At 38.2% G+C, this 14,815-nt stretch overlaps 1 protein-coding gene across 1 annotated transcript; it reads left to right on the plus strand.

Moving 5' to 3' along the window:
• The first annotated feature begins 271 nt into the window (after positions 1 to 271).
• ENAM (enamelin) lies at positions 272 to 13,924 on the plus strand. The gene is made up of 8 exons (XM_038555128.1): positions 272 to 325; positions 2,126 to 2,194; positions 2,317 to 2,361; positions 3,261 to 3,302; positions 5,099 to 5,365; positions 6,698 to 6,760; positions 8,565 to 8,615; positions 11,069 to 13,924. The coding sequence occupies exons 1-8, from the start codon at positions 272 to 274 to the stop codon at positions 13,922 to 13,924; spliced, it is 3,447 nt and encodes a 1,148-aa protein (XP_038411056.1).
• The last annotated feature ends 891 nt before the right edge of the window (positions 13,925 to 14,815 follow it).

Below are 14,815 nucleotides of genomic sequence, written 5' to 3' on the forward strand. Positions count from 1 at the left end.
AGGTTTTGTCAACATTGCACTAGAAGTATCTTAAAATGCCATTCCTGGGCCATTTTCTCTCTGATTTAGCTTTTACCCTTCTCTTAAAGCAACAAAGACTTGGCTTGATTTTGAAGCCCCTCTATTAAGGTGATAGTTGGAGAAAATAATTAACATGACATGCGCTGCCTTAGAGCTGAAGTTTTGTTATTCATTTCACTTATTTGTCTCATTTCTGTGTTTGAGTTTCTTCTCATGCCAAATCTGTATTTTTCAAAATTTTGGTGAAAAAATGTTGCTGTTTCAGTACAGGCATGGAGCCTCTCTTCCTAAGCTAGATAACTTGGTGAGTATTTTCATTCATTTTTTATAATATATACAGGTACATATCAACTAAATATTAAATATTGTAAGAAGTACACTTGAGAAGGTAAAACACTATTAAATATGTCAGGAGAAACAAAGATGGGATGAAAACTTAAGAACTTACATAGTCTTTGTACTCCATAGCAACCATTATGCATATTATTTTCTGTTAAAAAAAAAAAAAAAGCTAATCAGAGACTTTCATCCAATCATGAATTTTTAGAGATGGAAGGAAACTATCAGTCGTCCAGTATAATATATTAACTTTACAAAAGAGAAAATAAGTGGCACTTTGTACTGGCAAAATAAAAAACTACATCTTCTTATTCAAGTGTGTAACACTATCAAAAATCTCAGCAACAGCTACTATAGAGATTAAATGGATGATTAGGTAAGAGAGAAATTAAACGACCAAAAGTTACCCAAAATCTGGGCCATAATCTTAGAAAGTAGATTTAGAAAAGAACATATTTCCCAATATTCTCTTTATTAGTTTCCTTGTGTTCTTGTGAGCCTATACTGGAAACACTAGCTTTAGTTGTTATTTTTAATTTTCTACAATGTCGTTATTCTAAAAATCATAATTAACAGGAAAGGCATTTACATATTACTCCTTCCTGATTCTTATATCATATCTCCTGATTCTTCTGATATATAAAAGGTAATTGATTACACTTATAATTTAGGAAAATGCTGAAGTGTCCTTTAATTATATTGCTCCTATGGGAAGCAAACAGAAGGATGGCATTGGCTCAAAATACTTCTAGATGCATTTCATGCCCAGAAAAAGGAAGGAAGAACAAAAAAGACTGAGCAACTACTGGTGTCTATATGCTAGGAATTGTGTTGTATCTGATGTACCACGAAAATAAATCATTCTGATTAAAACTTTCATTCTCCTCTATTGCATATGCAAATAGAACAGAGTTTTCTTAAGGAGTTACACAAGTAAATACTTCAGAAAAAAACCTCATTCAAAGATGTAACTACAAGTCTTAATTAGACAAGGCTTGCATAAATAACTAGAGGGCGATAAATAAAATCCATGAAAACATTCTCAAACTTCACATGTAAATTCACATTCTCAAACTTCACTTCTACTGTCTTCAATCTTTTCCTCCATATATTTAATCAAAGTATCTAGCAGAGTGATAAATATACCGTTGCCTATATTTTCCTATTTCTCTGACCAGCCCTTGAAGGGAAATGATTTTTTAGATGAAATAATAATAAAAGCAATAATAAAAACAATAAAGGGAAGAATAAAAGGATAGGATTCTGGAATATTCCAGCTCATTTAATTAGTTGTATATAATGGAATGTTGTCTATGGCATCTTAGAAAGTAGCTCAAAGTACTGATTTTGGATTGCACCCTTACTGAAGCTGAGATCATCCTGAATGGTGATTATACTCGGACATTACTATGCTGTTCTAAACCAGCCTAGCAACTAGTACCTCAAAGTCACCAATATTCACATTGTTCAGGTAAACTCCTAGTTTCTAAAGTCCATATTCCTGTGCTGTAAACCATCTCCCATCTTCTCAAGTATCAGTCTTCTTTCTCTCTCTCCGTTTTATCTTTCCTTTTTAACCTGACCCTTTTCATAGTTTAGAACAGTACCAGGTAATAACTAGTAGTTTCTTATAAAGCAAAAATGGCAGCCGAGGCCCCCACCATGGTCTATTTCTGTGTTCTCCGTGACAGACAGACAGCTGGGCAGAGTGCCAGCAGTGGAATCATTTCACTGTCCAAAAATAAAATCCAGTTTTGTATTCCAGGTACCAACTGGAAAAATGAAGATTCTCCTGGTCTTTCTAGGTCTGCTTGGTAATTCTTTTGCTATGCCAGTGAGTATCAAAAAATTTTTAGGACTTTTCTTTGTATTCTATTGTTGCATAGCTTGGAGATAATTATTGGGTTTATTTCAACTGGTGTTCTGAATTTGTCACCAATATTCTTTCACTACCAGATGCAAATGCCTCGAATGCCTGGATTTAGCAGTAAAAGTGAGGAGGTATGTATATTAATTAAGTCTCTGGGGAGAAGTTTTCCTAAGCCCTGTCCTGAGAGTCCATTAAAAAAAGGAGAACTTTCTGTTACATAAAATTTCTTATGAAAGAGACAGAAAGAGGGAAATTTGAAAGGCTTAAACTCTCAAGTCAAGGCAAAGTAGTAATTTCCCCAGCAGCATACACACTTACATGCTTCAATATTCCTTTCCAAGGTAAATGTAAATATGGGTTCAAGTATAATTAATGTTCGTTTCTTTGCTAAGTTTTCAAGCCATCAAAGATAGACATTTGTACCAAAGGTTTTCAGAACGTAGACACATAAGCATATAGTATCTTCTACATGACTCATAGCCAACGTCATTAGCCAAATTCAGTGTACATCCGAAAGGAGAATCATCTTTTCATAGAATTATCACATTCACAAATCAAGAACTTCAAAAGTTGAGTAGAACATTCAAAAACTTCAAAGTTGGGATCCCTGGGTGGCTCAGGGGTTTGGCGCCTGCCATTGGCCTAGGGCGCGATCCTGGAGTCCCAGGATCGAGTCCCACATCGGGCTCCCGGCATGGAGCCTGCTTCTCCCTCTGCCTGTGTCTCCGCCTCTCTCTCTCTCTCTATGTCTATCATAAATAAATAATCTTAAAAAAAAAAAAACTTCAAAGTTGACAAGATTTTTATTTTCTGTATTTTATTTTGATTCTTCTTAAAATAAAATTCCAACTAAAAAAATTAAAGTGACATAAGGTTTTAATTGCATACTTAATTTAAATTCATGCATAGCTAGTAAAAGACATTATGACTGCTATATGTTAAAATCAGAAATTCAACTTCTATCTGGTGATCTGTGGATTGATTAGATAAAAAGTTTTCACTTTGTATTTTTGGATTCTTTTGGTCACAGATGATGCGATATGGTCAATTCAACTTTATGAACTCCCCACATGTAAGTTCCGCTTTGTATTCTGACAATTTCTTATTTATACACAGATAATTACATTATAAAGTTTGTTATAGCTAATAAAGATACCAATCCAGTGTTTTAATTACAGTGTAATCATTATAAGACTTTTAAGGGAGAAAAGTCTCACCTGTCTCCTTACCCCAAATTATTATTATTATTCATTACTGTTGTTCTCTTATGTAAGTAAAAATCGTTATTAATTGCCAACATTCTTTGTATTCAAGAGAAATGGGTTCTGGGAAAAGATCACACAACATACATTCACAAATAATAAGGACAACAAATAGCATAGTAAATACTCCAGTTGTATGTGTGTGGGGGATAAATTTCATATGGATTATCTTGAAAGATAACACTAAAATTATGTAGCAATTATTTTTTTTTAATAAATTTGGGTTAGGGATCCCTGGGTGGCGCAGCGGTTTGGCGCCTGCCTTTGGCCCAGGGCGCGGTCCTGGAAACCCAGGATCAAACCCCACGTCGGGCTCCCGGTGCATGGAGCCTGCTTCTCCCTCCTCCTGTGTCTCTGCCTCTCTCTCTCTCTCTCTCTCTCTCTCTCTCTGTGTGTGACTATCATAAATAAATAAAAATTTAAAAAAATAAAATGCTTTAAAAAAAATTTGGGTTAACCATTAGTGCTAATTCTTAGAACCAACTAATAATGAATCATGTTATCAGTTGGATCTTTTGGCATAATTTTTCTGAAAAAATTACATGACAGTATAACAATATTATATGTCACTCTGGACATTTGTGGTGATCCTAAGAACCACTGGGGGGAAAGATCAAGGACTCCATCAATTTCCACTTATTCTGTTATTCAAGCCATTCTCTTTGAAACCTTCTCACCTACCATCGTCATCCTTGTCAATTTTCTCTTCAAGTATTGATTGACCTCACTCTTTCAAACTCTCATTCTCGGTTCTAGTGACTTTGCCCATGATTTGAAATTTTCATTAAGTTAACTGGCATGAAATTCTGCATCATAATGCAAGATTCACAATTTCACCTTCCATTAATCCCATGGCGTTTACGATGTATTTGTGTTATCACCCAGCAGACAGCAAGATACTGATTAGTGGAGACTGGGAATAGAGACTGGTGTTCAACTAGAGTAGGAATGTTTGAATGGGAACTGACATTATAGGAGGTCAATTCATAAATTAGCTTCTTCAGATTATAACTACTTTTGCTTCCCTGCCAGCCTCAAAGTTGTGGAGATTCTGATAATGAAGAAGGAATTAATGAAAATTTACCAATAACCAAAAACCATAGGCACCATATAAAGATGTTCATACAAAGAATTTGTATTCTCTCTCTCTTCATTATTTTTTTTTCTGTTTGTCACTCCCACTTCCTTTATCTTCTTTCTGCTTTTTCTCCTTTTCTAGTTTATAACAAGTCACAGGAGTTTTGAGTTTGATGTCAACTCCTCTGTAACCTGACTTGTACATTTCTTATGTGAGTCAGTGCTTCAGAGTTAGAAAAGTATCAGCCAAATTCTTAAAATGAAATTTCTCACCTAATTCTGTCTTTTGCTTTGTTTGTTTGGTTGGTTTTCTAAAAAAAAAAAAAAAAAAAAAAAAAAAAAAAAAAAAAAACAAATTATTTCCATAAGACAACATTGAAAGAAATGCTAAAGATCTGGAGGCTTCCATTGTTAAGTTTCATAGAATTTTTAAGAAGTTTGGCTAAGTTTTAGAGACTAACATTAGTGGATGAATAAAGGTGGAATCTCAGCCCTTCCACAATTTGACTGTTATTTGCTATCTTTGCAGATGGCACAGCTGGGCCCCTTATATGGGAATAGTATGCCTCAGCTCTTCCCACAGTACCAGATGCCCATGTGGCCTCAACCACCACCCAACACGGGGCACCCACAGAAATCTCCTTCAGCACTCAAACGCCAAAAGAGCAAGACTGATCAAGCCCCTGAGACTCAGAAACCCAACCAGCCTCAACCAAAAAAACCACCACCAAAGCGACCTTTAAAGCAGCCACCACCTACCCCAGCACAGCCAGAAGAGGAAGGCCAGCCACCTCAGGTGAGGCTTGCCCTGCAAAATTCCAAACCAGAGTCAATAAGTGGCCTCAGAGGGATTTGGAGAGCTATACCATCCCCACATACACAATTTATCCAATGTTCCTTAATACAGGTACTGCTATGTATGAAATCGAATCTTTGGCTTTTACATTCTTCTAAGGTGATGCTGCACCACCTACTGAAAATCGCCTGGCAGGTTCAGCCTGCCAGCCTTTGTTTGATTAAAAGTTACCAAAATAGGGGCAGCTCAGTCAGTAGAGCATGCAACTCTTGATCCATAGTCACAAGTTTGAGCCCTGCGTTAGGTGTACAAATTAGTTTAAAAAATTTTTTTTCATTAAAAAAAAAAAAATTACCAGGGGACCTGGGTGGCTCAGTTGGTTAAGCATCTACCTTAAGCTCAGATCATGATCCAGGGTTTTGGGGTAGCCCTGCCTCAGGCTCCCCACTTGGCAGGGAGCCTGATTCTCTCTCTCCCTCTGCCCCCCATTCATGCTTTCTCTCTCTCAAATAAATATAAAAAATCTTTTCTTAAAAAAAAATCACCAAAATACTATAACCTTAAAGAGGCTATTTTTAAAATGCAGAGACAGCATGGTATTGTACCATGAAGAGTAAGGGAAAAGAGATTCAAGTTCTATCCCCAGCCCTTATTAGTTGAATGATCTTGAGCAGTCATCTTACCCTTCTGGACTCCAGGTTCCCTATGAGTAAAGAAATAATCTCTAAGTTCCTTCCAGATCTATGCTTTGATGATCCTAAATACTTGAAAGGTTAACACTGCTTCCAGTACTTCTGTGTGGCATAAGTAGTCCTGACAGAAAGCAAGAAGATGTGCAAATGGTTTCTCAAGATACTATCCAGTGTGAAACTTCTAAAATGCTGTCTCTTCATCAATTAACAGATATATTTATTTATTATCAGACACTATTATAGATGTAGAGAATATAAAACTGAATGAAAAGACACTCCTGGATCATTTACCAACTAAGAGATTATAGGCAAATGACTCAACTTCTCTGAACCTCAGAATCTTTAGTGGAAAGGAAATGCCTTTGGCACACGTCTTCTGTGTTTAAATGAGGATTTAATTGGTTTACCTCTATAAAATGCTCAGCACAGTACCTAGAACATAAATGTTTAATGATACTAATACTAACTGTTGTTGTTGTTGTTATTTTTATCAACTCAGGCCTAAAAAAAGGAAATCACAGTTTAATGCAAAGGGAGATGCAGACTCCCAAGTATTGAACAATTGTATTTAATAGGTTTGTTTCGTTTTCCATTTATTCTTCTCACTTCTGCATCACTGTGATTCCTGCTTTCTCTTTAGGCATTCCCACCATTTGGCAATGGGCTATTTCTCTATCAACAGCCACCATGGCAGGTTCCACACGTGAGTTTTTTTCTTTATACTAGAAGTGAAAACTAATGCTAACATGTTATATCTCAAACTGGTATGAGTTCATACTCTCTAAATGGAATACCATATGCCAATCACATATGGCATATGGCATATGGAGAGTATGAAAAAAATCATCATATCTGTAATCATGTAGGAAAAAAATGGTTTAATGAATTTTTACTCAAATTGGTGACATGAACAGTTGAAATCACCAAACAACTACTAATAACTTAATGAATTGATTTTAAAGGATTGTGTTACTTCACTACTATCCCCCCACTTCCCTAAGAGAATAGAAAATACAAAGATTGTCTTTATTTAATGTAATGGGAAAATTGATACAAAATAGTTTGAAAATCATAAGATAAGCTATGATTAGATTAAGAGCTTGCTATGATATCTTATTACTTCTAGCCACAGATATTTCATTATAAAGAATCTTACAAGATTAATATTTATAAGAATCCTTTAAAGTTTAAAAGTATTAAAATAGGGATGCCTGGGTGGCTCAGCGGTTGAGTGTCTGTCTTTGGCTCAGGGCGTGATCCTGGGGTCCTGGGATCGAGTCCCACATCGGGCTCCCTGCATGGAGCCTGCTTCTCCCTCTGCCTGTGTCTCTGCCTCTGTCTCTCGCTCTGTGTGTCTCATGAATAAATAAATAAAATCTTTAAAAAAATAAAATAAAATAAAATAGAACATAATATTAAAATTGCATCACAGGCATTAAAAATCTAAATCACAAAATAAACTATTTGAAGTAAAGAAAAGTTTAAAGGACAATTGTTGTTTAACAGAAACAGCAAATATTTGATGATTTTTTTATTTGCTTATGGCATTGGTTTTTCTTGCCTATAACTCTATAGCCAAGAAGACTCTTTATCAATAAGGAACGATTCACTCAAGGAGTAAGAGTTCCTTACTTTTTTTTCTTTAAAAGAGTGACTTTTTTTTCATTGGCCGTACTGAACTAAGTATTTATTTATTTATTTATTTATTTATTTATTTATTCCCAGTACCCTTGAACTATTGGAGTAGTTTTCTTACTGGTTACTCTGGGTATAATTTTATATAAGTATAAAGTATTTACTAACTAAGGCAGTACCAGGTAAAGATTCAAAAAGCAGATAAACATGATTCTCGTGCTCAACTATGATCCCATCCACATAGAACTTCCTGAAGGTCTGTGGGAGTTGGAATACTTTTCTAAATCTTCCCCTGAGCAAACACTCAGCCTCCAAGTTTGATTAGGAAAATAAACCTTGCTCAAGTAGAAAAAAAAAAAAAAAACTTATAGTAATAATCCAGGAGAAATTGTCAGTTTGTCATCCTAAATGTGACACAGACTCTAAAAATAGCATCATTATTTAATCTCCATTGTTATATGTTCTAATATGGATGTTTAGATCCTAACAGCACTCAAATCTCTCCCCCCCACTGCCGTGTGTGTGTTTTTGTGTGTGTGTGTCTGTGTGTCTCTGAGTGTGTCTCTGTCTGTGTGTTGGGGGTGATGGGATGGGGGACTGCTAGGAGATGCAGCCATACATGGTATTCTGAGTAGGATAATCTAGAATCCAGCTGAAGCCTTTGTATTTGCCAGTGTTCACTGATGGATTATAATTATAATAATTAGAATTAATAGATAGATTGTGAGAGCTAATGACTCAAAAGCTGAAAACTAACAATGCTAACACCCAATCACTGAGTTGAACTATTTTAAGATACCGTGAGTTGTACAAGCAAATGGCAGTATAGAATGTGGTTTTCTCTTGCATTCATTATGTTTTGCACATTTTAGAGGGTACCACCAGGTTATGGACGTCCGCCAGCCAGCAATGAAGAAGGCGGGGTGAGTATAAGTAGAGCTACATTCCCCATTAGGAATTACAATCCATTAGCCTGTGCTTTTTAATTCCTATTTTTAAAATTCAACACATGAATTTGTAGCTCAAGTGCCTGTGATATAAGAAAAAAGCCAGTAACAAAAATAAATACATCATTTTTCCTCTACATGTACTGAACTCTCTCCCTCTCTCTCTCCCTTTCTCCCCCACTCCCTCCCTCTCCTTCTCCCCCTTCTTCTCTCTCTGCCTCTCTTTTTCTCTCTTTTATTCTCTGTCTCTAAGAAGGATAACCTAATAACCTTTGTTCCAGAGTCTTTGGACTCTGGACAGTGATGGAGCAACTAAAAAGCAGAGAAGGAAGGAAACACATCCTAGAAAGTTACCCCCAGAAGGGAATTAAGTAATCATCTAACTCCTTCATTGAACAAATAAACTGAAGCCCCAAAAAGGTAAATTACTATTCAACTACTATCCACTGAGTTAGTGGATAAATTGAACCTAGAGCTTTTTTGACACCCCATCCAATGGCTTCTCTACCACACCACACTAGAAGAGCCAAATGCATGTCACAGAGTGATACATTGTTAAAATATTCTAGCCCCCGTGTCATCAAAAAAGTCATTAAAGTGATTGTGGCATGGAAATCCACCCCTGGAGCTTATTTCCCTTTTTTCTCCCTAAAAATATGATATGTCCTCAGTGAAATGACTCTGGAGGATGAGGGGTTGGGAAAGGGAGCAAGGAAGGAGTTAAAATAATGACATTGGAAGTAATGGCATGAGGTGCTTTTAAAAAGGTGTGCCTGGCTGGCCCAGTTAGAAGAGCAAGCAACTCTCCATCTTGAGGGCCTGAGTTTGAGTCCCACGTTGAATATGGAGATTGCTTAAATAAACAAACACACTTTAAATTTTTTTTAATTAAAAAAGTTTAAAAAATAAAATAAAAATATTCTTTTGAAATTAGAATTGCCAGATAAAAATGATTCAGATAATTGCCTGCAACCCAGAAACTGGCACTTCAAATTTTCAAAACAATAACATGAGAAAATAAAAGCATAAGGGCCCAGGCAGTTAGCATAGGCATGAAAAAGTCTGTTTTCCTCCTCCTGTCATGTCACTTAGCATAATGTCCTCAAGGTTCATCCATGTTGTCATCTATTGAAGTTTCCTTCTTTCTTAAGGCTTAGTAGTAGTCCATGGTGTATCTTGACCACATTTGCCTTTTCCATTCACCTGTTGATAAACATTTAGGTTCTATTGTGAATAGTGCTGCAGGTAGTAGTTGTGGTTTACAACTGCATAAAGTACAAGGGGAAGAAAACGAGGCCAGATGTAAGAGTTATGGGCCAGATGATCATAAAAAAATCATTAGTGGTGGCGGCAGCAGTGTTATATAACATATAACACTTATTAGGTGTTTACTAAGTACCAGGCACAGAGCTTTACATATGTTATCTCTTTTGACCCTTATGACAACCTATGAGATAGATATCCTTTTATTATCTTGAGTTTACAAATAATAAATATATATAAACTGACGTTAGCCCCGAGTCATACTATTAATACTGGAGGAACAGGGATTTGAACCCATTATCTGTCTAGAGCTCCACTCTTTAGACCATGCCATGCTGCTTTTTATGTTATGATATGAGGCTTAGAGTTTATCTTGTAAGGTAAGGGCAACTTTAAATAATATTTAAAGGGGAAAGTGACAGAAGTTCCACCACCCCCCACCCCCAGCCTCTACTGTTCTGACAGCAGTGGAGAGACAAGATTAGACGGAAGTAAAATTATACCCGGAGTAACCAGTAAGAAAACTACTCCAATAGTTCAAGGGTACTGGGAATAAAGGAAGAGGGACAGGATGGAAGTTTAGATTTTATAGAACTTGGTTATTAATTGTCTGGGGGAAATAGAGAAAAGGAGAAACCTGGAAAACTGGGTAGATAGTGGCAAATGTTGCTTAGATATAGAATATGGGAAAAGGAAGTTTGGGGGGTGGGGCATAGTCCATTGCAGGTACCCATGAGATCTTCAGTGATGCAGTCTTGCTGCTTCAGCCTCAGGAGGGAGTGTCATGGGCCAGACTTATGGCATTGGGGGTGACTGATTTGTATCTGTATTGAAAAAATTGGCCTGCAATAGATTGTTTGAGGCAGGTGTGCAAAATGAGAAAAGAAGAATGAGAAGGATGGAAAATGGAATCCTTTTCTAAAAAGACAAAAACCTCTCAGATTTAGGATCCAGGCCTAGGAAAAGAAAACTGAGAACTAACAGTCTGAAAGAGTACTCAGAGAACCAGAAGGGAACAGAAAGAATTAACTTTGAAGAAAAGAAGTATAGTTAATGGTTTTAAAAGAAGCATGTGGCTAATTTCTCTATTACAGTAAAAAAAATTCCACCCCACAGCACGGTGGGAAACAAAGAGTAATTACCAATTTCCACCTTCTTCCCTACAGAATCCTTACTTTGGATATTTTGGATATCAGGGATTTGGGGGTCGTCCTCCTTATTATTCAGAAGAGATGTTTGAACAAGATTTTGAAAAACCCAAAGAAAAAGATCCTCCTAAAGCAGAGAGTCCGGCCGCTGAGCCCTCGGGTAATTCAACAGGTCCCGAGACTAATTCTACTCAATCAAATCCTGGAGGGAGTCAGAGTGGAAATGACACCAGCCCAACAGGAAACAGTGGCCCTGGCCCAAACACTGTGAGTAATCCTACGGCTCAAAACGGGGTTATCTCACCCGCTACAGTTAATATTTCAGGCCAGGGAGTACCAAGAACTCAAATCTCATGGGGACCAAATCAGCCAAATATTCATGAAAATTATCCAAATCCTAACATCCGAAATTTTCCTGCAGGGAGACAATGGCGTCCCACTGGTACTTTCATGGGGCACAGACAGAATGGGCCTTTTTACCGAAATCAACAGGTACAAAGGGGGCCTCGGTGGAACTCCTTTGCTTTGGAACGCAAACAAGCAATGCGTCCAGGAAATCCAATCTATCGTAAGGCTTATGCTTCTACTGCGAGAGGGAATTCTCCTAATCATGCAGGAAATCTGGGGAATGTCAGAAGAAAGCCTCAGGCACCAAATAAACACCCTATGGGAACCAACGTTGCTCCTCTGGGTCCCAAACATGGTACTGTTGTCCACAATGAAAAAATCCAAAATCCAGGAGAGAAACCAGTAGGCCCAAAAGAAAGAATAGTCATTCCTACAAGGGATCCATCTGGCCCCTGGAGAAACTCTCAAGATTATGGAGTTAACAAATCAAACTATAAACTGTCTCCCCCTGAGAGTAATGTGCTAGTCCCAAATTTTAATTCTGTTGATCAACATGAAAACTCTTATTACTCAAGAGGAGATTCCAGAAGAGCCCCAAATTCTGATGGACAAACCCAAAGCCAGAATTTGCCCAAAGGGATTATTTTAGAGCCAAGAAGAAACCCGTATGAATCAGAAACTAATCGGCCAGAATTAAAGCACAGTACATATCAACCTGTATTCCCTGAGGAAATTCCTCCCCCTGCAAGAGAACATTTTCCTGCTGGAAGAAATACTTGGCATCACCAAGAAATCTCTCCATCTTTTAAGGAAGATCCTGGGAGGCAGGAGGAACTCTTACCTCCTCCTTCCCAGGGCTCTAGGGGAGGTGTTTACTACCCTGACTATAACTCTTATGATCCCAGGGAAAATTCACCATACCTTAGAAGCAATAGATGGGATGAGAGAGATGATTCTCCCAACACAATAGGGCAACCCAGAAATTCGCTATATCCCATAAATACTCCAGAGCTGAAAGAAACAGTCCCTTACAATGAAGAGGACCCAATTGATCCAACTGGAGATGAAACTTTCCCAGGACAAAATAGATGGGGTATGGAAGAGCCAAGCTTTAAAGAAGGTCCAACAGTTAGGCACTATGAAGGCGAGCAATATACCGTAAATCAACCAAAGGAATACCTTCCCTATTCCTTAGATAATCCATCAAAAACCAGGGAGGATTTCCCTTATGGTGAGTTTTACCCCTGGAACCCAGATGAGAATTTTCCATCATATAATACAGCTCCCACTGTACCACCACCTGTGGAGAGCAGGGGCTACTATGCTAATAATGCTGTCAGACAAGAAGAAAGCCCTCTGATTCCTTCTTGGAACTCCTGGGACCACAGGGTTCAAGCCCAAGGACAGAAAGAAAGGCAGCCATATTTTAACAGAAATTACTGGGATCAGCCAACAACTTTACACAAAGCGCCCCCTAGTCCACCACACCAGAAAGAGAACCAGCCCTATCCTAGTAATTCCCCAGCTGGGCTTCAGAAAAATCCAACATGGCGTGAAGGTGAGAATTTGAATTACGGCATGCAGATTACTAGGTTAAATTCACCAGAGGGAGAACATTTGGCTTTCCCAGATTTAATTCCTCCAAGTTACCCAGCAGGTCAAAAAGAAGCACATGTATTTCACCTAAGCCAGAGAGGCTCTTGCTGTGCTGGTGGCTCCCCAGGACACAAGGACAATCCACTTGCTCTACAGGACTACACTCCACCCTTCGATCTTGCACCAGGGGAGAATGAAGACACCAGTCCTCTGTACACAGAAGATAGTCATGCTAATCATGCAAGAGATACCATCTCTCCTGCCAGCAACCTACCTGGCCAAAGAAACAGCTCAGAGAAAAGAATGCCTGCAGAGAGTCAAAACCTAAGTCCTTTTAGAGATGATGTGTCCACTCTGAGAAGGAACACGCCGTGCTCTATGAAGAATCAACTGAGCCAAAGGGGAATTATGCCGTTTCCTGAAGCCGGTTCCCTTCAATCAAAGAATACACCTTGTCTCACAAGTGATCTTGGAGGAGATGGCAACAATGTTTTGGAAGAGATATTCGAAGACAACCAGCTCAGTGAAAGAACCGTTGACCTTACTCCTGAACAACTTGTTATTGGTACACCTGATGAAGGCCCTGAGCCAGAAGGAATCCAAAGTGAAGTGCAAGGAAATGAGGGTGACAGGCAGCAACAAAGACCGTCAAGCATCATACAGTTACCATGCTTTGGCTCCAAAATAACAAACTACCACTCCTCCAGCACAGGAACTCCATCTAGCATCGGAAGGCAAGGCCCATTTGATGAAGAGCCGATTATGCCTACCGAAAATCCTAACTCATTGTCTAGGTTAGCTACTGGGGCACAGTTTCAGAGTATAAATGTAGACCCACTTAGTGCTGATGAACACACTCCATTTGATTCTCTTCAATTAGGGACCAATCCACAGGACCATGTACAAGACTGCTTGCTGCTTCAGGCCTAGGGATTATTGCAACAAAACACTCTTTGGGGAAAGAAAATATGTCATATTCTCCAGTGGTTCCCCAACATTCCCCGCTCCCAGACTCAATTAATTATCTGACCCTCTTGGTGATCCTTAAGTTATCCCCATTCCAGCAATAGGCATAGTGGCCCAGGTGATGCTGATGAGGTTGGGCCTCCAGGGGTTGCTAGATTCCATACTGCCACTAGTTAACACAGACCTTAAAAAGAAGCAGAAAGGCTATGACCTCCATCGCCTTGAAACTTGGAAGCCACTTGTCTGGGTTGGTTTCCCTTTGTTTGTCGATTCTTCCTTTTTCTTTCAAAGTTCCATACTCGCAAAGTTCTCTGGTTTTGCAAGACAGAAAGGCAGATGACCTTTGCATTTTATGTATGGATATCTATATATCAGTATAATCCAAGTGATTGTACAGTTTTTTCTTATGTTGGTCTTTGTCAAGCTTTTTCCCAGCTAATATTCTTCTGACATCTTTTATCTCCCACACTTCCCTCTTTATCATTTCCTTTCTCCCTTCTGGGTTTTCTTTCTGTCAAAATAGCTTCCTATCTTTCTTTCCCCATATTTCCCACCTTCTGTCACTTTTTACATTCTACGCTATCATCAACCATCACTAGTCTTTACCTCTACCTTCTTCATTATGCTTTCCCCTCTTCCCATCTTTCTGTTCTGTCTCCTAATGGATCACTTGCCAATCAATCCTTTTCTTCTCTGACCTTCTCCCCTTCAATTTATCTTTTTTCCTGCTACACCATTTTCATATCTTAAGACAATGTATCTCTCTTGCTTTTTGTGTCTACTTTCCAAATTCTATGCTAGTTTTCTGATCCAGTCTAATTTTCATTGTAGAACATATTTCAGAAAGAGTAAACA

Source organism: Canis lupus, chromosome 13 (genome assembly GCF_011100685.1).
Source record: "Canis lupus familiaris isolate Mischka breed German Shepherd chromosome 13, alternate assembly UU_Cfam_GSD_1.0, whole genome shotgun sequence".
In the NCBI taxonomy this organism is placed as follows: Eukaryota; Metazoa; Chordata; class Mammalia; order Carnivora; family Canidae; genus Canis; species Canis lupus.

Bases quoted from the DNA above. Each gene is read 5' to 3' on its own strand.
- ENAM (XM_038555128.1), top strand. From the start codon at position 272: ATGTTGCTGTTTCAGTACAGGCATGGAGCCTCTCTTCCTAAGCTAGAT. The intron at 2,362-3,260 runs GTATGTATATTA...TTTTGGTCACAG, and splicing joins TTAGCAGTAAAAGTGAGGAG to ATGATGCGATATGGTCAATT. The intron at 5,366-6,697 runs GTGAGGCTTGCC...CTTTCTCTTTAG, and splicing joins AGGAAGGCCAGCCACCTCAG to GCATTCCCACCATTTGGCAA.